This window comes from Nyctereutes procyonoides, unplaced genomic scaffold (genome assembly GCF_905146905.1).
Source record: "Nyctereutes procyonoides isolate TBG_1078 unplaced genomic scaffold, NYPRO_anot_genome, whole genome shotgun sequence".
Taxonomy (NCBI): Eukaryota; Metazoa; Chordata; class Mammalia; order Carnivora; family Canidae; genus Nyctereutes; species Nyctereutes procyonoides.
The window spans coordinates 35,111,743-35,132,800 of NW_026575133.1; the positions used below are offsets into that span (position 1 = coordinate 35,111,743).

General features: G+C 58.7%; 2 protein-coding genes and 1 pseudogene across 2 annotated transcripts; all 3 read left to right on the forward strand.

Annotated features, from left to right (window-relative positions):
• The first annotated feature begins 2,132 nt into the window (after positions 1-2,132).
• LOC129523170 (olfactory receptor 6B2-like) lies at positions 2,133-3,071 on the forward strand. The gene has a single exon (XM_055345789.1). The coding sequence runs from the start codon at positions 2,133-2,135 to the stop codon at positions 3,069-3,071; it is 939 nt and encodes a 312-aa protein (XP_055201764.1).
• A 6,471-nt stretch (positions 3,072-9,542) lies between these two features.
• On the forward strand, positions 9,543-10,482 carry LOC129523171 (olfactory receptor 6B2-like; annotated as a pseudogene).
• A 6,457-nt stretch (positions 10,483-16,939) lies between these two features.
• LOC129493910 (olfactory receptor 6B2-like) lies at positions 16,940-17,878 on the forward strand. Its single transcript, XM_055300594.1, has one exon. The coding sequence runs from the start codon at positions 16,940-16,942 to the stop codon at positions 17,876-17,878; it is 939 nt and encodes a 312-aa protein (XP_055156569.1).
• The last annotated feature ends 3,180 nt before the right edge of the window (positions 17,879-21,058 follow it).

The window sequence follows — 21,058 nt, forward strand, 5'->3', positions numbered from 1 at the left end:
CAGGATCCATGCAGGGAGCCCGACGCGGGACGCAGGACTCGATCCCGGGACCCCAGGGTCATGCCCTGGGCCGAAGGTAGATGCTCAACTGCTGAGCCACCCAGAGGGTCCCCGTTTTGTCATTATTCTATGTGATACCTCATTTGAGGCCACAGGATAGCTTCACTCCCAGTGACCCAGTCTGTCTGTAGGTTTTCCATTGGGATGTGAACTGTGGGGAAATGTTTACCTACTGACTGTTTAATCCAGCACATAACATTATTTTTTTAAAAGGAGCATTTGAGAATTTAGAAATAAGTAATGGATCGCCATTTTGAATAACTAACACATTAACACGAAACAAAATGGAGAAAGTAGCAAAACTATCTCGTGGAGCCCTCTCTGTCCACCACTGTGTTCTAGGCACCTGCTTCCCACCTGGGCAACGGGCATTGCCGGGTCCCTGCATGAGGGTCCCACGCGGTCTGCTCACCTATGTGCTCTTACTTACATGCTAAGAATATCTAGAAGATTTAATTCTATGTCTTCGAAATCACTCCATACCTGCAGAGAGCTGTGTTGCTTCTCAGTGACTGCTCGGTTGTCCAAGTACAGACGTGACAAATTTACTTAGGCACCACTTGGTCCTTAGAGGCTATTGTCTGCCTCTCCTGGTCAAACACACTTTCTATTTTGTGACCTTTCGTTCATAGAGCCTATTAGAGTCGGGTCAGAAGGCAGCCCGCAGCTCCACGTATCCATCTCAACAATTCCAGATTTCTGGCTGGAACCAGATGGGTTTGTTTTCTGTCTTGTGGATACCTCTGGTGGGGGGAGCTGCAGCCGTGGGGTCAGAGGGCCTGGGTTTGTGTCATGGTCTTGGATAAACCCATGAATATTTTGATTTGAGTCTGACTTTGTCTGAGCATGAAGATGTCAGCTTTGCTTTCACGGGGCCCTGGTGATGATGGCAGGATGTGTTTCATGTTAAAATACTTGGTTGGTGATGAAGGTGATGAGGGTGACGTGGTCCTTTGTCCCATTGAGGCCAGATCCGGGGACCCACACGTAGGATGGGGAGAGCCACATGGAGGCAGCCACTGGACTGTTCTGGAAACAGAATGTATGTAGGAGCCCTGTGTTCACCCACCTTCCCCCCATCACACCTGTCAGGTGCTGGGAAGATACAGGCCCTGGAGAACATTCTAGACTTCTCTACTCTTGCTGCCCCAGCCACCTTTCTGTCATCTCTTTTCTTTCCTCCTGAATTGGATCAGAATCCTTCCCTTGCTGATATGACCTCCTGGTCTCTTTTTGATGTTATGGGTCTTTATATTTTTCTTTTTAAGATTTTATTTATGAGAGAGAGAGAGAGAACATGAGCAGGAGGAGAGGCAGAGGGAGAAGCAGCCTCCCCCCCACACCAGGCTTCATCCCAAGAGGACCTCAGGATCATGACCTGAGCCAAAGGCTGGTGCTGCACCAACTAAGACACCCAGGTACCCCTGGGTTTTTATCTTTTTCCTCTTTTGTCATATTTTCCGGAGTTTTGAGATGGCAGAAAGATTGACATGTGAGCACTCTCCTCTCTTGACTTGGAGACTCCTGCTGTTCCTCAAGGCCCCCAGCCCTGTGGGTGTGCCTGGGTCTGGGGTCTGGCTTCCCTGGGACACTATATCCCAGCATCCTATGAGCCTGCTGCTGTCCCCTCCTCTTATAAAATCGACTCTGAAACCAGGTGGAAGGTTTAGTATCTATTGATTTAGAAAGAATGTGCCAGATGACCAACAACAGGCCCAGGCAACCCAGGGTGGAGACAACTTGGATTTCCTATTGTCCTTTAGAATCTTTGGAGAACTCAGGGCTGTGGGGAAACAAGACCACCAACAAGACTTGGGGGAGGATGTGGGTGGGTATTCCAGAGCCCCGTCCTCCTCAGCGTGACCAGAATCAGGGACACCAGGAAGCTCCTGAAGGGAGAGGCTTCACCTGGAGACGGTTCCTCCTCCCCTTGCTGCTGATAGACCCAGACATCTGATCCTTGGGCCCAAACCCAGCTGGCGGTGAGCTCCGCTCCCCCCACCCACCGAGACCCCGCAGCCCCTCACTCCAGGACAACGGTGTTTTGCAGGCCCGGGCGCCCGGCTCACAGGATGCGGGGACGGAACGCCACCAAGGTCAGCGTGTTCGTCCTGCTGGGCTTCCCCACGGCCCCTCGGCTGCAGTACGTGCTCTTCCTCGTCTTCCTGATCACCTACCTCTTCGTCCTGGTGGAGAACCTCGTCATCATCGTCACCGTCCACCGCAGCGCCCCCCTCCACAGGCCCATGTACTACTTCCTGAGCACTCTGTCTGTCCTGGAGGTCTGGTACGTGTCTGACATCATCCCCAAGATGCTGGGGGGGTTCCTCCTGCAGCAGAAACTCATCTCCTTTACCGGCTGCATGACCCAGCTCTACTTCTTCAGCTCCCTGGTGTGCACCGAATGTGTGCTCCTGGCCTGCATGGCCTATGACCGCTACGTGGCCATCTGCCACCCCCTGCGCTACCAAGTCATCATGACCACGGGGCTCTGCGTCCGGCTGGTGGCCTCCTCCTTCATCAGCGGCTTCTCCATCTCTGTCATCAAGGTGTACTTTATCTCCAGGGCCACGTTCTGTGGCTCCAACGTCCTGAACCACTTCTTCTGTGACATTTCCCCCATCCTCAAGCTGGCCTGCACCGACTTCTCGACGGCGGAGCTGGTGGACTTCATCCTGGCCTTCATCATCCTGGTGTCGCCCCTGGTGGCCACCGTGCTGTCTTACGGGCACATCACCCTGGCCGTCCTGCGCATCCCCTCGGCCACGGGCCGCTGGAGGGCCTTCTCCACCTGCGCCTCCCACCTCACCGTGGTCACCATCTTCTACACGGCCTTGCTTTTCATGTATGTCCGGCCCCAGGCCATCGATTCCCGGAGCTCCAACAAGCTCATCTCTGTTCTCTACACTGTCCTCACCCCGATAATCAACCCCTTGATCTACTGCCTGAGGAACAAAGAATTTAAGGCTGCCTTGAGAAAGGCTCTGGGCTTTGGTCAAGTTCCCACGTAGGAGGGCACGCCTTGGCATTCTACTCCTCTAGAACATAATCTGAAAAAATATACTTTCTCTTTTGGGGCCATTTAATTTGCAATAATGGGAATCCCCTCCATCATTACAAAGATTGCTCCCGCTTCCTTATGTCTCCTTCAGCTCATGGAAGGAGCTCAGTATCAGGGAGCTGGTGTACTTACACGACTAGTTTCTTCATTTTATATCGGAGCAAAGTGGAATTCGTGATTTTTTTCATCCTTAACATTGCCCTGCGCGTTCACGAAAGAACAAAACATACCAGGTCATCTGAGGTGTTAAAGTCCTAATAATTGCAATGTTTTATAGAGTTAACTCTTGGGCAGCCCGGGTGGCTCAGCGGTTCAGCATCTGCTTTGGCCTAGGTCACGAACCCGGGGTCCTGGGATCGAGTCCTGCTCAGGGAGGAGCCTGCTTCTCCCTCTGCTGCTCCCCCTGCTTGTGCTATCTCTCAAATAAATAAATAAAATCTTAAAAAAAAAAAACTCCCAGTTTCAGGGGCACCTGAGTGGCTCAGTGGTTGAGTATCTGCCTTCGGCTCAGAGCATGATCCTGGGGTCGAGACCGAGTCCCCCATCGTGCTCTCCACAGGGAGCCTGCTTCTCCCTCTGCCTGTGTCTCTGCCCCTCTCTCTGTGTCTCTCAAGAATAAATTCTTTTTTTTTAATTTTTTTAAATTTTTATTTATTTATGATAGTCACAGAGAGAGAGAGAGAGAGAGAGAGAGGCACAGAGACACAGGCAGAGGGAGAAGCAGGCTCCATGCACCGGGAGCCTGATGTGGGATTCGATCCTGGGTCTCCAGGATCGCGCCCCGGGCCAAAGGCAGGCGCCAAACCGCTGCGCCACCCAGGGATCCCTAAATAAATTATTATAAAAAAAAAAAAGTTGACTCTTGGACTATGTGGTGAGATGAGCCTCAAGCATCCGCACAGCAAACTCCGTCCAGGATTGTAAGAACCTATAGACTTGTTTAAACTCACAATATTTCTTCTGCAAAGGCCTGAGCCAGCCACCAATCTCTCCTTTTTCTGGGCGTGAGCCCCTCACCCATCAGCTGCTGAAAGAATAAGACGCGATCTTGGTTGACCTGTAACACAGGCAGGCGGGACCTTGTCTGGGGCCCCTCGCAGTTCTACATGGTGCCTGGTGGGCAGTTGACAAACATTCGTGGGATTAGTTCCCCGAGGTACAAAAAGGACATTGTCACTGTCGTCAGGGAACAACCTGGAGCCTCTGGAGACCCCAGCCTCATCCCCCAGGGAGCCCTGCCCCAGGGCCACGAACAGGACCTGGCACCCTTCTAGTGAGAGTCCTGTGGGGCCGGGCACGCCGAGCCCCAGGTCAGAACCTCAGGATGTGCCCAGCGTGTGCCCAGACCCTTCAGACATGACGCGGCTTTCCAGGTGACTCTGATCGGCTCCAGGCTTCCAAAGCCCCAGTCTGTTGGACTCTGGGACCAAGTAAGAGAACACGTGGGCAGGCACCCACACCATCAGGGCAGGACTGGGGACCTGAGGAGGATGGAGGGGTCCGTGGAGACCAGCAGACAACCCCAGGGCGCAGACAGGACAGCCCCGGGGCCTCCGTGCCCTCCTCCCCCATGGTCTGGAGCCACCAGCCCTCCTGGAGCCCTGGAGTGTAAAGATGCGCATAGGCCCTTTGTCCTCACTGGTCCTTCTCAGGAATCCTGTAAAAAGTCCTGGAGTGATGGGCACTGAGGGGGGCACTTGGCGGGATGAGCACTGGGTGTTATTCTATATGTTGGCAAACTGAACACCAATAAAAATAAATTTATATTAAGAAAACAATTCTGGAGTTCACGGGAGCGGGGGCTGAGACCGAGTCCTGGAGCGTCTCTCACAGGCGGCGGGACGGGCTTCTGCACTGGGAGCAGCCCCGCCGCGCTGCCTGGGACTCTTGCCCCTGTCCTTGCTCACTTCTTTGCTGGTCTGTCCCGGTTTGGTGTCCTTGCCGGCCAGCCTCCTGCGTCAGGCCTGAGGTCCGTGCTGGAGGGACAGAGGATGGACACTCGCCCCCGGAGCCCAGAGAGGCAGGCTTGGCCACCCGGGGGCGACGGCCACTCTGCAGCCAGAGGGGAGAAGGCGAGCCCATGGGGGGCTGCAGAGGCCCCCCCCAGGGCCTTTTCAAGGTGAAGGGTGGTCAGGGGCCCAGGCGAGCTGGGCAGCGTCCTTGTCACCAAGGCCAGAGGCAGGGGCAGCAGGGAGCGTGGGGAGCTGAGAGAGGCCGGGTGCTGGCGTCCTGCGCTCACAGAGGGACACCTGGGGGGCAGGTGGGGGCAGCGCTGAGAGTGGCCCCAGGCTGTGGCGGGCGGCAGATGGGGGGCGAGGGGGCAGGGGGGTGGAGAGGATGACCCGGCCAGCGAGGGGAGGCCGCGGCGGAGGCTGCAGCTCCTGGGAGGGGTGAGCACCGCCTGCCCCGCTGGGAAGCTCCTCGCACAACCTTCTGTGGGTGGCAATGGGCCCGGGGCTGAGGGGGCTCCAGGAGCCCTTCCAGATTCCAGGGGAGGGGCCGGATGGAAACAGCTTCTCAAGGAGACGGAGGACGGGGGGCTCCTGTGAAGGGCAGCAGGGGTGTCCTGGGGCTCTGCGACCTGGAGACCGTCTGGAAGCCCGAGGCTCCGGGAAATGCCATGAGATGGGCACGATTAGGGCCCAGGGCCGAGGAATTGCGCTCAGGCCAGGGGAGCGGTGGGGCTTCCCTGAGGCTCAGGAATGTAATGGCAGTTGGGGTTCGGGGTGTTTGGTTTAAGGGTTCACGAATTTCATGTTCACGTCAGGAGGAATCTGGCAAGCAGGGGCAGGGGCAGGGGCTGGGCAGGGGCAGGTGGCGGGTGCAGGGGGCAGGGGCTGGGACAGGGGCTGGGGCTGGGCAGGCCTGTGGGAGGAGCGGGGCAGGGTGGGATTCCAGGGGAAGGGACGGGAGGGGCAGTGGTGAGGCACACGGGAGCCCCCGCGGAGGTCCTGAGCGGGGGCGTCAGATCCCGCCTCGTGTCCTCCTCGGCCCTCTGGCTGCGGGGCGGCCGCCGGGGGACGGGGACAGCTCTGCTGGGGTTGGCTCTGGCTCTGACCCGCAGCTGCTGTCCCCGCCGCCCCGCCCTCCCGCAAGCCTAAGCCTGGGCTCCGCTCAGCGCAGCCGTGCACCTGCCGGTCTCTGGGTGCAGGACACGGGGCAGGCGGGGGGCGGGGCTCCAAGGTCAGGGACACGGCCACCAACGTGTGTGCCCATCCAGTCAAACGGGGGCCATGGGGCCTGGGCTCCACAGACCTGCCCAGGGGCCCTCAGTCCGGGGGGGGGGCCCCGGCTGGCCCCAGAGGCACAGGGACCCGCTAATTGGCAGCGAGTCGCGTCGTCAGCTTGGCGGGGGTAATTGGGCCCTGGAGTCCCCGAGCTCCCGCAGAAAAGGCCACAGGCGGTCCCCCGGCAGCCTGCTTCTGCGGAGCGTGTGGGTCGGCACCGCGGTCAGCCTGGGCGTCGCTGGGCACGCGGAGAAGCCGGTCCTACCCCGCGGCCGCCTCCGTCTCTCCGAGAGGCTTCCGGGGCGCAGGTAGGAGGCAACAGTGTCCAAGCCCACGCCTGGCCCATTTCGCTGTGACGTCACAGTAGGATGCTTACCCTGCGATGCGGCGGCGTGTGCGTGTGTGCGCGTGTGCACGCCCCTGTGCCTCCCCCGACCCCAGATCTGCCCACACCCGACCTGGGGCAGGGGCTCAGAGCGACTCCCCTCTGCACGACGCCTCGGGGGAGGTGGCCTCACGGCAGCCGAGGGAAGGTCTGCGGGACCCGGGGAACTCTCTCCGCCGTTGTCTATACATGTCAAGTTAACCCGAAATCAAAGTTTATTTAAAAAGAAAATACAGCCGTTGTCCAAGAGCAGGGGAGGGGGAGCTCGCTTTCAAGGGTCCTGGATGTGTAAGCAAACTCGGGCTTTCGGGGAGCTGATGGGTCTGGCACGGATGCGCCTGCTCCCTGACGCTCCGAATAACCAGCACAGACCCCCGGGCGCCTCGTGAGGTCAGGGGCTCCACAGGGGGACGCGGGCCTGAGGTCCTCAGGTGGGCAGAGGGCCGTGGATGCCCTCAGAGAGGACAGGCTGGGGGGCCTCCCCGGGCACTGGGGAAGAGCCAGGCCTGGTGGACCGGGCGCCGAGCGAGGCCTGGGGTCCAGATCCTTCGAGGCGGCCCTTTGCCTTCACAGGCAGAGGCTCCGGGGGCAGGGAGGGCACCTGCCGTGGGCGGGCACCTGCTGCAGGGGAGCCGGAGGGGAGGTCAGCGTGACCTCCTGCTTCTGCCAGCTCCTCAAACCCCTTCGTAGGCCACGGTGCCGAATTTGGGGGTAGGGGTGTGCTGTGGTATTGGTTTTGTTGAGATTTTTTTTATTTATCCATGAGAGACACAGAGAGAGGCAGAGACCCAGGCAGAGGGAGAAGCTGCCCCCTGCGGGGAGCCCGATGCGGGACTCGATCCCAGGACCCTGGGGTCGTCCCCGGAGCCGAAGGCAGACGCTCACCCACGGAGCCCCCGGGCGTCCCGTCCCGTCCTGTGTTGCTTCCGCAGCGTTCCGCGTCTCCACCCCGACTCCGTGTCCACTCGGCCCCCCAGCTGGGGCGTGAGCTCCGCTAGGACGGCCGCCTGTCCCACTGGCCCCCGGCACGTGTCCAAACACCGTGTGTGAAATACAAGAGGCAGCCAGCAGGGTCGGGCACCTGTGAGGCCAAGTCACCCTCCTCCGGGCCGGGCGCCAGGTCAGCCGGAGGCCAGGCACAGCCACGGGCCCTGCAGGTCACCACGGCCCGGGACAGCCTGCAGCTTCCCAGCGGGCTCACGGCGGCTGCGGCTACCGGGCACGCAGGCTCCTGCCAACGTCGCTGTCCTGTGTGCGTCGCAGCGTCCCCCAGGGCTCCCCGATTTCTGCTCTGCTCCCCCCGGGCCTCGGCTCCCGCTGGCTCCTCCACAGCTCTGGGTACCTCTTCTGCTGCCTTGAGAAGCCCCCGTGGTCGCCCGGTGGGTCCGCCCGGTGCCCTCCTCCCATCCAACCACCTGAGCACCCCCTGCCCGCCGGAGCACACAGCGCCCTTCACTCACCAGGTGGCCTCGATGACCCCAGGCCCACTGGGGCCGGGCACCACAGCCCCTCCCTTCCCGGGAGCTTTCGTGACAGGTGTCCCCTACGCAGTCTGGCTGGGGACTTGCTCTGGTTGTCTGGTGGCCCCGACTTCTTGCTGAATTCCGTCTGTTCCTGGTCAGTGTCCACTGCATGGACTTGAAGGGACCTTCCTGGTCTGTGGCAGATGCTTAGGGCTCTGGGGGTCACCCGGGGGCCCTGCTCTGCATGTGCCCACCGGAGGGTCCTAAGTGAATCACCCAGGGTCAGAGCTCTGAGTCCTGGTCCTGCCCCTTCCCCTTCCCCCGGCGTCCTGCCCCTCTGCACAGCTGCTGCCTGGGCACCCGTCCCCGTGTTCCCGGTGTGGTTCCTCCCAGGGCCGGCCACCCCAGGAGCATGTGCGTGTGCATGTAGTGGTGTGTACGTGCTCGCAGCATGTGTACAGTGGTGAGTGTATGGTGGCATGTGTGCACGTGCACGGTTGTGTGCTGTGCTGTTTGCATGCATGTACGTGTACGGTGGCATGTGTGCAATGCTGTGTGTGTATATAGTGGTGTGTGCATGTGCATACAGCAGTGTGTGTGCACACATGTGCGTAGTGGTGTGTGTAGAGTGGTGCATGCTCATGTGTGTACAGTGCATGCATGCGCATAGTTGTGTGTTGTGGTGTGTGCATGCCTGTGTGTATGGTCCGTGCATGGTGCTTTGTGTGTGGCGTGTGGGTGTGCGGGTGAGTGTGCAGCACGGGGTGAGGTCAGGGCATGTCGGCCAGAGAATCGGGGCCCCTCCCTCACTGGCAGCAGCTCGCTAGTCCAGAGAGAGGTGGGCACGACCCCACTTTGCTGTACCAGGTTGTCTTCCCGCGGCGACCGTTCCATGCCCGGGTGCGACTTAGCCGGGTTGGATCACCAGCCGTGACCATCTCTAAAATTTAGGGGGAAAATTAAATAAGGCTTCGTCATGACCGTCCTGACTGAGGTGGTGGCAGCAGAGGATGTCAGCGATGGCCGGGGACCCAGGGTGGGTGTGTGCTTGTCAACAGGACCCCACGCCCTGTGGGACCTTGGAGCAGGCCCGGCCGTCGCCACCGGTCCAGGCAGACGGCTCCGTTCCTCACCCTGCACACTCCTCCCCCGCCCCTTGTCTCTCCCAGCTCTGGCCCCAAAACCCAAGCCTCAGGGCCTCCTGCTCAGGAACGTGGACCCAAGTGTGTCACGACTGGGTCCAAACCCAGCTGGGGGTGAGCTCCGCTTCCCCCCCCCCCCGAGGCCCCGCAGCCCCTCACTCCGGGACGACGGTGTTTTGCAGGCCCGGGCGCCCGGCTCACAGGATGCGGGGACGGAACGCCACCAAGGTCAGCGTCTTCGTCCTGCTGGGCTTCCCCACGGCCCCTCGGCTGCAGTACGTGCTCTTCCTCGTCTTCCTGCTCACCTACCTCTGCATCCTGGTGGAGAACCTCGTCATCATCGTCACCGTCCGCCGCAGCGCCCCCCTCCACAGGCCCATGTACTACTTCCTGGGCGCCCTGTCTGTCCTGGAGGTCTGGTACGTGTCTGACATCATCCCCAAGATGCTGGGGGGGCTCCTCCTGCAGCAGAAACTCATCTCCTTTGCCGGCTGCATGACCCAGCTCTACTTCTTCAGCTCCCTGGTGTGCACCGAATGCGTGCTCCTGGCCTGCATGGCCTATGACCGCTACGTGGCCATCTGCCACCCCCTGCGCTACCAAGTCATCATGACCACGGGGCTCTGTGTCCGGCTGGTGGCCTTCTCCTTCGTCAGCGGCTTCTCCATCTCTATGATCAAGGTGTTCTTTAGTCTCCAGGGCCACGTTCTGTGGCTCCAACGTCCTGAACCACTTCTTCTGTGACATTTCCCCCATCCTCAAGCTGGCCTGCACCGACTTCTCGACGGCGGAGCTGGTGGACTTCATCCTGGCCTTCATCATCCTGGTGTCGCCCCTGGTGGCCACCGTGCTGTCTTACGGGCACATCACCCTGGCCGTCCTGCGCATCCCCTCGGCCACGGGCCGCTGGAGGGCCTTCTCCACCTGCGCCTCCCACCTCACCGTGGTCACCATCTTCTACACGGCCTTGCTTTTCATGTATGTCCGGCCCCAGGCCATCGATTCCCGGAGCTCCAACAAGCTCATCTCTGTCGTCTACACTGTCCTCACCCCGATAATCAACCCCTTGATCTACTGCCTGAGGAACAAAGAATTTAAGGCTGCCTTGAGAAAGGCTCTGGGCTTTGGTCAAGTTCCCACGTAGGAGGGCACGCCTGGCATTCTACTCCTCTAGAACATAATCTGAAAAAATATACTTTCTCTTTTGGGGCCATTTAATTTGCAATAATGGGAATCCCCTCCATCATTACAAAGATTGCTCCCGCTTCCTTATGTCTCCTTCAGCTCATGGAAGGAGCTCAGTATCAGGGAGCTGGTGTACTTACACGACTAGTTTCTTCATTTTATATCGGAGCAAAGTGGAATTCGTGATTTTTTTCATCCTTAACATTGCCCTGCGCGTTCACGAAAGAACAAAACATACCAGGTCATCTGAGGTGCTAAAGTCCTAATAATTGCAATGTTTTATAGAGTTAACTCTTGGGCAGCCCGGGTGGCTCAGCGGTCCAGCATCTGCTTTGGCCTAGGTCATGAACCAGGGGTCCTGGGATCGAGTCCTGCTCAGGGAGGAGCCTGCTTCTCCCTCTGCTGCTCCCCCTGCTTGTGCTATCTCTCAAGTAAATAAATAAAATCTTAAAAAAAAAAACCTCACAGTTTCAGGGGCACCTGAGTGGCTCAGTGGTTGAGTATCTGCCTTCGGCTCAGAGCATGATCCTGGGGTCAAGACCGAGTCCCCCATCGTGCTCTCCACAGGGAGCCTGCTTCTCCCTCTGCCTGTGTCTCTGCCTCTCTCTCTGTGTCTCTCATGAATAAATAATTCTTTTTTTTAATTTTTTTAACTTTTATTTATTTATGATAGTCACACACAAGAGAGAGAGAGGCAGAGACACAGGCAGAGGGAGAAGCAGATTCCATGCCCCGGGAGCCCGATGTGGGATTCGATCCTGGGTCTCCAGGATCGCGCCCCGGGCCAAAGGCAGGCGCCAAACCGCTGCGCCACCCAGGGATCCCTAAATAAATTATTATAAAAAAAAAAAAGTTGACTCTTGGACTATGTGGTGAGATGAGCCTCAAGCATCCGCACAGCAAACTCCGTCCAGGATTGTAAGAACCTATAGACTTGTTTAAACTCACAATATTTCTTCTGCAAAGGCCTGAGCCAGCCACCAATCTCTCCTTTTTCTGGGCGTGAGCCCCTCACCCATCAGCTGCTGAAAGAATAAGACGCGATCTTGGTTGACCTGTAACACAGGCAGGCAGGACCTTGTCTGGGGCCCCTCGCAGTTCTACATGGTGCCTGGTGGGCAGTTGACAAACATTCGTGGGATTAGTTCCCCGAGGTACAAAAAGGACATTGTCACTGTCGTCAGGGAACAACCTGGAGCCTCTGGAGACCCCAGCCTCATCCCCCAGGGAGCCCTGCCCCAGGGCCACGAACAGGACCTGGCACCCTTCTAGTGACAGTCCTGTGGGGCCGGGCACGCCGAGCCCCAGGTCAGAACCTCAGGATGTGCCCAGCGTGTGCCCAGACCCTTCAGACATGACGCGGCTTTCCAGGTGACTCTGATCGGCTCCAGGCTTCCAAAGCCCCAGTCTGTTGGACTCTGGGACCAAGTAAGAGAACACGTGGGCAGGCACCCACACCATCAGGGCAGGACTGGGGACCTGAGGAGGATGGAGGGGTCCGTGGAGACCAGCAGACAACCCCAGGGCGCAGACAGGACAGCCCCGGGGCCTCCGTGCCCTCCTCCCCCAGGGTCTGGAGCCACCAGCCCTCCTGGAGCCCTGGAGTGTAAAGATGCGCATAGGCCCTTTGTCCTCACTGGTCCTTCTCAGGAATCCTGTAAAAAGTCCTGGAGTGATGGGCACTGAGGGGGGCACTTGGCGGGATGAGCACTGGGTGTTATTCTATATGTTGGCAAACTGAACACCAATAAAAAATAAATTTATATTAAGAAAACAATTCTGGAGTTCACGGGAGCGGGGGCTGAGACCGAGTCCTGGAGCGTCTCTCACAGGCGGCGGGACGGGCTTCTGCACTGGGAGCAGCCCCGCCGCGCTGCCTGGGACTCTTGCCCCCGTCCGTGCTCACTTCTTTGCTGGTCTGTCCCAGTTTGGTGTCCTTGCCGGCCAGCCTCCTGCGTCAGGCCTGAGGTCCGTGCTGGAGGGCCAGAGGATGGACACTCGCCCCCGGAGCCCAGAGAGGCAGGCTTGGCCACCCGGGGGCGACGGCCACTCTGCAGCCAGAGGGGAGAAGGCAAGCCCATGGGGGGCTGCAGAGGCCCCCCCCAGGGCCTTTTCAAGGTGAAGGGTGGTCAGGGGCCCAGGCGTGCTGGGCAGCGTCCTTGTCACCAAGGCCAGAGGCAGGGGCAGCAGGGAGTGTGGGGAGCTGAGAGAGGCCGGGTGCTGGCGTCCTGCGCTCACAGAGGGACACCTGGGGGGCAGGTGGGGGCAGCGCTGAGAGTGGCCCCAGGCTGTGGCGGGCGGCAGATGGGGGGCGAGGGGGCAGGGGGGTGGAGAGGATGACCCGGCCAGCGAGGGGAGGCCGCGGCGGAGGCTGCAGCTCCTGGGAGGGGTGAGCACCGCCTGCCCCGCTGGGAAGCTCCTCGCACAACCTTCTGTGGGTGGCAATGGGCCCGGGGCTGAGGGGGCTCCAGGAGCCCTTCCAGATTCCAGGGGAGGGGCCGGATGGAAACAGCTTCTCAAGGAGACGGAGGACGGGGGGCTCCTGTGAAGGGCAGCAGGGGTGTCCTGGGGCTCTGCGACCTGGAGACCGTCTGGAAGCCCGAGGCTCCGGGAAATGCCATGAGATGGGCACGATTAGGGCCCAGGGCCGAGGAATTGCGCTCAGGCCAGGGGAGCGGTGGGGCTTCCCTGAGGCTCAGGAATGTAATGGCAGTTGGGGTTCGGGGTGTTTGGTTTAAGGGTTCAGGAATTTCATGTTCACGTCAGGAGGAATCTGGCAAGCAGGGGCAGGGGCAGGGGCTGGGCAGGGGCAGGTGGCGGGTGCAGAGGGCAGGGGCTCGGACAGGGGCTGGGGCTGGGCAGGCCTGTGGGAGGAGCGGGGCAGGGTGGGATTCCAGGGGAAGGGACGGGAGGGGCAGTGGTGAGGCACATGGGAGGCCCCGCGGAGGTCCTGAGCGGGGGCGTCAGGACCCGCCTCGTGTCCTCCTCGGCCCTCTGGCTGCGGGGCGGCCGCCGGGGGACGGGGACAGCTCGGCTGGGGTTGGCTCTGGCTCTGACCCGCAGCTGCTGTCCCCGCCGCCCCGCCCTCCCGCAAGCCTAAGCCTGGGCTCCGCTCAGTGCAGCCGTGCACCTGCCGGTCTCTGGGTGCAGGACCCTGGGCAGGCGGGGGGCGGGCTCCAAGGTCAGGGACACGGCCACCAACGTGTGTGCCCATCCAGTCAAACGGGGGCCACGGGGCCTGGGCTCCACAGACCTGCCCAGGGGCCCTCAGTCCGGGGGGGGACCCGGCTGGCCCCAGAGGCACAAGGACCCGCTAATTGGCAGCGAGTCGCGTCGTCAGCTTGGCGGGGGTAATTGGGCCCTGGAGTCCCCGAGCTCCCGCAGAAAAGGCCACAGGCGGTCCCCCGGCAGCCTGCTTCTGCGGAGCGTGTGGGTCGGCACCGCGGTCAGCCTGGGCGTCGCTGGGCACGCGGAGAAGCCGGTCCTACCCCGCGGCCGCCTCCGTCTCTCCGAGAGGCTTCCGGGGCGCAGGTAGGAGGCAACAGTGTCCAAGCCCACGCCTGGCCCATTTCGCTGTGACGTCACAGTAGGATGCTTACCCTGCGATGCGGCGGCGTGTGCGTGTGTGCGCGTGTGCACGCCCCTGTGCCTCCCCCGACCCCAGATCTGCCCACACCCGACCTGGGGCAGGGGCTCAGAGCGACTCCCCTCTGCACGACGCCTCGGGGGAGGTGGCCTCACGGCAGCCGAGGCAAGGTCTGCGGGACCCGGGGAACTCTCTCCGCCGTTGTCTATACATGTCAAGTTATCCGAAATCAAAGTTTATTTAAAAAGAAAATACAGCCGTTGTCCAAGAGCAGGGGAGGGGGAGCTCGCTTTCAAGGGTCTTGGATGTGTAAGTAAACGCGGGCTTTCGGGGAGCTGATGGGTCTGGCACGGATGCGCCTGCTCCCTGACGCTCCGAATAACCAGCACAGACCCCCGGGCGCCTCGTGAGGTCAGGGGCTCCACAGGGGGACGCGGGACCTGAGGTCCTCAGGTGGGCAGAGGGTCGTGGATGCCCTCAGAGTGGACGGGCTGGGGGGCCTCCCCGGGCACTGGGGAAGAGCCAGGCCTGGTGGACCGGGCGCCGAGCGAGGCCTGGGGTCCAGATCCTTCGAGGCGGCCCTTTGCCTTCACAGGCAGAGGCTCCGGGGCCAGGGAGGGCACCTGCCGTGGGCGGGCACCTGCTGCAGGGGAGCCGGAGGGGAGGTCAGCGTGACCTCCTGCTTCTGCCAGCTCCTCAAACCCCTTCGTAGGCCACGGTGCCGAATTTGGGGGTAGGGGTGTGCTGTGGTATTGGTTTTGTTGAGATTTTGTTTATTTATCCATGAGAGACACAGAGAGAGGCAGAGACCCAGGCAGAGGGAGAAGCTGCCCCCTGCGGGGAGCCCGATGCGGGACTCGATCCCAGGACCCTGGGGTCGTCCCCGGAGCCGAAGGCAGACGCTCACCCACGGAGCCCCCGGGCGTCCCGTCCCGTCCTGTGTTGCTTCCGCAGCGTTCCGCGTCTCCACCCCGACTCCGTGTCCACTCGGCCCCCCAGCTGGGGCGTGAGCTCCGCTAGGACGGCCGCCTGTCCCACTGGCCCCCGGCACGTGTCCAAACACCGTGTGTGAAATACAAGAGGCAGCCAGCAGGGTCGGGCACCTGTGAGGCCAAGTCACCCTCCTCGGGCCGGGCGCCAGGTCAGCCGGAGGCCAGGCACAGCCACGGGCCCTGCAGGTCACCACGGCCCGGGACAGCCTGCAGCTTCCCAGCGGGCTCACGGCGGCTGCGGCTACCGGGCACGCAGGCTCCTGCCAACGTCGCTGTCCTGTGTGCGTCGCAGCGTCCCCCAGGGCTCCCCGATTTCTGCTCTGCTCGCCCCGGGCCTCGGCTCCCGCTGGCTCCTCCACAGCTCTGGGTACCTCCTCTGCTGCCTTGAGAAGCCCCCGTGGCCGCCCGGTGGGTCCGCCCGGTGCCCTCCTCCCATCCAACCACCTGAGCACCCCCTGCCCGCCGGAGCACACAGCGCCCTTCACTCACCAGGTGGCCTCGATGACCCCAGGCCCGCTGGGGCCGGGCACCACAGCCCCTCCCTTCCCGGGAGCTTTCGTGACAGGTGTCCCCTACGCAGTCTGGCTGGGGACTTGCTCTGGTTGTCTGGTGGCCCCGACTTCTTGCTGAATTCCATCTGTTCCTGGTCAGTGTCCACTGCATGGACTTGAATGGACCTTCCTGGTCTGTGGCAGATGCTTAGGGCTCTGGGGGTCACCCGGGGGCCCTGCTCTGCATGTGCCCACTGGAGGGTTCCTAAGTGAATCACCCAGGGTCAGAGCTCTGAGTCCTGGTCCTGCCCCCTCCGCCTCCCCGGGCGTCCTGCCCCTCTGCACGGCTGCTGCCTGGGCACCCGTCCCCGTGTTCCCGGTGTGGTTCCTCCCAGGGCCGGCCACCCCAGGAGCATGTGCGTGTGCATGTAGTGGTGTGTACGTGCTCGCAGCATGTGTACAGTGGTGAGTGTATGGTGGCATGTGTGCACGTGCACGGTTGTGTGCTGTGCTGTGTGCATGCATGTACGTGTACGGTGGCATGTGTGCAATGCTGTGTGTGTATATAGTGGTGTGTGCATGTGCATAGAGCAGTGTGTGTGCACACATGTGGGTAGTGGTGTGTGTAGAGTGGTGCGTGCTCATGTGTGTACAGTGCATGCATGCGCATAGTTGTGTGTTGTGGTGTGTGCATGCCTGTGTGTATGGTCCGTGCATGGTGCTTTGTGTGTGGCGTGTGGGTGTGCGGGTGAGTGTGCAGCACGGGGTGAGGTCAGGGCATGTCGGCCAGAGAATCGGGGCCCCTCCCTCACTGGCAGCAGCTCGCTAGTCCAGAGAGAGGTGGGCACGACCCCACTTTGAGGTACCAGGTTGTCTTCCCGCGGCGACCGTTCCATGCCCGGGTGCGACATAGCCGGGTTGGATCACCAGCCGTGACCATCTCTAAAATTTAGGGGGAAAATTAAATAAGGCTTCGTCATGACCGTCCTGACTGAGGTGGTGGCAGCAGAGGATGTCAGCGATGGCCGGGGACCCAGGGTGGGTGTGTGCTTGTCAACAGGACCCCACGCCCTGTGGGAACTTGGAGCAGGCCCGGCCATCGCCACCGGTCCAGGCAGACGGCTCCGTTCCTCACCCTGCACACTCCTCCCCCGCCCCTTGTCTCTCCCACCTCTGGCCCCAAAACCCAAGCCTCAGGGCCTCCTGCTCAGGAACGTGGACCCAAGTGTGTCACCACTGGGTCCAAACCCAGCTGGGGGTGAGCTCCGCCTCCCCCCCCCCCGAGGCCCCGCAGCCCCTCACTCCGGGACGACGGTGTTTTGCAGGCCCGGGCGCCCAGCTCACAGGATGCGGGGACGGAACGCCACCAAGGTCAGCGTCTTCGTCCTGCTGGGCTTCCCCACGGCCCCTCGGCTGCAGTACGTGCTCTTCCTCGTCTTCCTGCTCACCTACCTCTTCATCCTGGTGGAGAACCTCGTCATCATCGTCACCGTCCGCCGCAGCGCCCCCCTCCACAGGCCCATGTACTACTTCCTGGGCGCCCTGTCTGTCCTGGAGGTCTGGTACGTGTCTGACATCGTCCCCAAGATGCTGGGGGGGTTCCTCCTGCAGCAGAAACTCATCTCCTTTGCCGGCTGCATGACCCAGCTCTACTTCTTCAGCTCCCTGGTGTGCACCGAATGCGTGCTCCTGGCCTCCATGGCCTATGACCGCTACGTGGCCATCTGCCACCCCCTGCGCTACCAAGTCATCATGACCACGGGGCTCTGTGTCCGGCTGGTGGCCTTCTCCTTCGTCAGCGGCTTCTCCATCTCTGTGATCAAGGTGTGCTTTATCTCCAGGGCCACGTTCTGTGGCTCCAACGTCCTGAACCACTTCTTCTGTGACATTTCCCCCATCCTCAAGCTGGCCTGCACCGACTTCTCGACGGCGGAGCTGGTGGACTTCATCCTGGCCTTCATCATCCTGGTGTCGCCCCTGGTGGCCACCGTGCTGTCTTACGGGCACATCACCCTGGCCGTCCTGCGCATCCCCTCGGCCACGGGCCGCTGGAGGGCCTTCTCCACCTGCGCCTCCCACCTCACCGTGGTCACCATCTTCTACACGGCCATGATCTTCATGTACGTCCGGCCCCAGGCCATCGATTCCCGGAGCTCCAACAAGCTCATCTCTGCGGTGTACACTGTCCTCACCCCGATAATCAACCCCTTGATCTACTGCCTGAGGAACAAAGAATTTAAGGCTGCCTTGAGAAAGGCTCTGGGCTTTGGTCCATCTTCACGGTAGGACAACCGAACGTCCTGTAATCTAATTTGTAGTGATGATAAACCGCTATCTTAGGTGGCATTTCATGCTTTTTAAAGTAAGTCTTCAATGAAATTTAGCAAGCTATAAAACCATGCACAGATACGGAACCCTCAACAGCTTTCATTTCCATAAAGGGTAGCAGTCTGTTTGGGTGTTTTTTTTTTTAATTTTTTATTTATTTATGATAGTCACAGAGAGAGAGAGAGAGAGGCAGAGACACAGGCAGAGGGAGAAGCAGGCTCCATGCACCGGGAGCCCGACGTGGGACTTGATCCCGGGTCTCCAGGATCGTGCCCTGGGCCAAAGGCAGGCGCTAAACTGCTGCTCCACCCAGGGATCCCCGTTTGGGTGTTTTTGGGGGTCTTGTGCATGCAGTGGTGCAGATGCTTTTATGTTCCTTTCATTCAGCGTGATGCTTGAGTGACTCCTGGATGTAACTGCATGTAGCAATGATGCGTGCACACCCTGTCGAGCATTGCACTGTGTGAACGTATCACATGCACCTACACGTTGGGTGTGTGGACAGCGTGACACACAGTGCCCGTTATTACTATGGCCTGTACTGCTGTAAACATTTGAACTAATTTTTTTTTTTCTGACATGCATTCAGTTTGCCTAGGCTAGATCGAGGGACACACAGGCGACACGATACCTGCTGCAACACGAAGTATGCGTTTGGGCGGTTTTAGTAGAAACTGCCAAACTTGTTCTCCCGGGGGCGGATACACCAACTTTCGCTCCCGTGAGCAGTGTGGAGCACTGGAGCACACCCTCCCCAACCCTGACCCTTGGTGCTCTATTTCTCAGTGCGGCCGTTCTGCTGGCATCGTAATGGGATCTGGCCGTAGTTTACACTCTAGTTCCCCGATGACAAATGCGGAGTGCCCCTGCGATGCTCGCGGTCTGCTGTCCTGGGTGTGTACCTTCTCGGGTGCCCGTCACCATGGCGTCACCTAGTCTTATATGTAGTTGCTGTTTCTGTTTAACGCAAGGACATTCTTACGTAGTCTGGGCACATGCCTCTGTTGTCGCATTTACTGTGAAAATGTCCAAGCTTCTGGGCTTGCCTTCTCATTCCCATAAGGGCGTCTTTTATTCATTTATTTTTTAAAGATTTTATTTATTTATTCATGAGAGGCACGGAGAGAGAGAGGCAGAGACACAGGCAGAGGGAGAAGCAGGCCCCATGCAGGGAGCCCGATGTGGGACTCGATCCTGGGACTCAGGGATCACGTCCTGGGCCGAAGGCAGACACTCAACCACCGAGCCACCCAGGAGTCCCCCATAAGGGTGTTTCTTTAATGAGGAACACTGCTCCATTATGACATCTAGCTTGTCCATTCTCTCCCTTTATGCTTGGCTTATTTTCCATTTAAGAAGTGCTTGCCTATTCTAAGCCATAAAGATAATTTAATTCCTACTGATTCTAGATCCTATTTAATTCTAGAAGCTTTGCTGTTTTGCCTTTCATGTCTAGATTGACAACCCATCTGAAATCGTTTTTTATTGATGGTATGCGATACTCATTAAAATTCATTGTTTTCTTTTTTTTAAAATTTTTATTTATTTATGATAGTCACACACACACAGAGAGAGAGAGAGAGAGAGAGAGGCAGAGACACAGGCAGAGGGAGAAGTAGGCTCCATGCACCGGGAGCCCGACGTTGGATTCGATCCCGGATCTCCAGGATCGCGCCCTGGGCCAAAGGCAGGCGCCAAATGCTGCGCCACCCAGGGATCCCAAATTCATTGTTTTCTATAAGGATATCGATTGACCCAGCGCCCGCCCTGTATTGAGAAGACCCTGCCTTCTCCTCTGCGCTGTCACCCTTTCCATATGCCCACCCATGTATCCATCCATCCTCCTCTTTTCAGACTCCTTGTTCTGTTCCATTTGTCTATGTGTCTGTTGCTGCACCAAGGCCAGGCTGTTGTAGTTACTATAGTTTATATATATATATATATATATATATATATATATATATATATATATATCCTGGTATCTGGTATTAAATGCTCCATCCTTGTTCTTGTTTTTCAAGACCGCCTTGGTGGTTCTTAGCCCTTCCCAAATGGGTGGGTGGGGATATAAAACTGAGAAATGGGGATCCCTGGGTGGCGCAGCGGTTTGGCGCCTGCCTTTGGCCCAGGGCGCGACCCTGGAGACCCGGGATCGAATCCCACGTCAGGCTCCCGGTGCATGGAGCCTGCTTCTCCCTCTGCCTGTGTCTCTGCCTCTCTCTCTCTGTGCGACTATCATAAATAAATAAAAAAAAATTAAAAAAAATAAAAATAAAAATAAAACTGAGAAATGGCTTGAAATCGGGATCCCTGGGTGGCTCAGTGGTTTAGCACCTGCCTTCGGCCCAGGGTGTGATCCTGGAGTCCCGGGATCGAGTCCCACGTCGGGCTCCCTGCATGGAGCCTGCTTCCCCCTCTGCCTGTGTCTCTGCCTCTGTGTGTGTGTCTCGTGAATAAATAAATAAAATCTTTTTTTAAAAAAAAAACTGAGAATTGGCCTGAAATTTGTTGGATTCTTATTGGGCTTGTAATGAATCTATAGATCAACCTGGAGAGAACTGTCATCTTTACGATTTTGGGGCTCCTAATCTAAGAGCAAGGCACACTCCTGTATTCACATACGACTTCCTCAACTTCTCAGTACTATTTTGTGATTTTTCAGTGTATCTATCTTCTGCATATTTCTGCATATATTTGAGTTTGGGTTTTTTTTTTAAACTAACACAAATGGTAGCTTTTATTTTTAATTTTTTAAATTAAAAAAATATCTCTGTTCCTTCATTCCTGGTACATATAACATGATCCTTAAACTTTCTTTTTGAAACAGTTATAGATTTTCAAGAAGTTGCAGACAAATACAGAGGGAGGTTCTCTGTGTCCTTTGCCTAGCCTTCACTGCTGGCACCATCCTGCATGACCAGTTCAGCATCAATACCAGGGCATTTACTTCAATGCAACCCACAGAACATATTCACATCCCACTAGCTATACATGTGCTCATCTGTGGGTGCCTGTGTGCACGTAGCTCCATAGTTTTATCACCTGTGTGGCTTTGTGGACTACCACCTTCACAGGATGTGGAATGTTCCATCACCACAAGACACATCCTTGATGTCCTAGCCTCTGGCTACCGCTAAT

Excerpts from the sequence above, each read along its gene's own strand:
- LOC129523170 (XM_055345789.1), top strand. The coding sequence starts at position 2,133 with ATGCGGGGACGGAACGCCACCAAGGTCAGCGTGTTCGTCCTGCTGGGC.
- LOC129493910 (XM_055300594.1), top strand. The coding sequence starts at position 16,940 with ATGCGGGGACGGAACGCCACCAAGGTCAGCGTCTTCGTCCTGCTGGGC.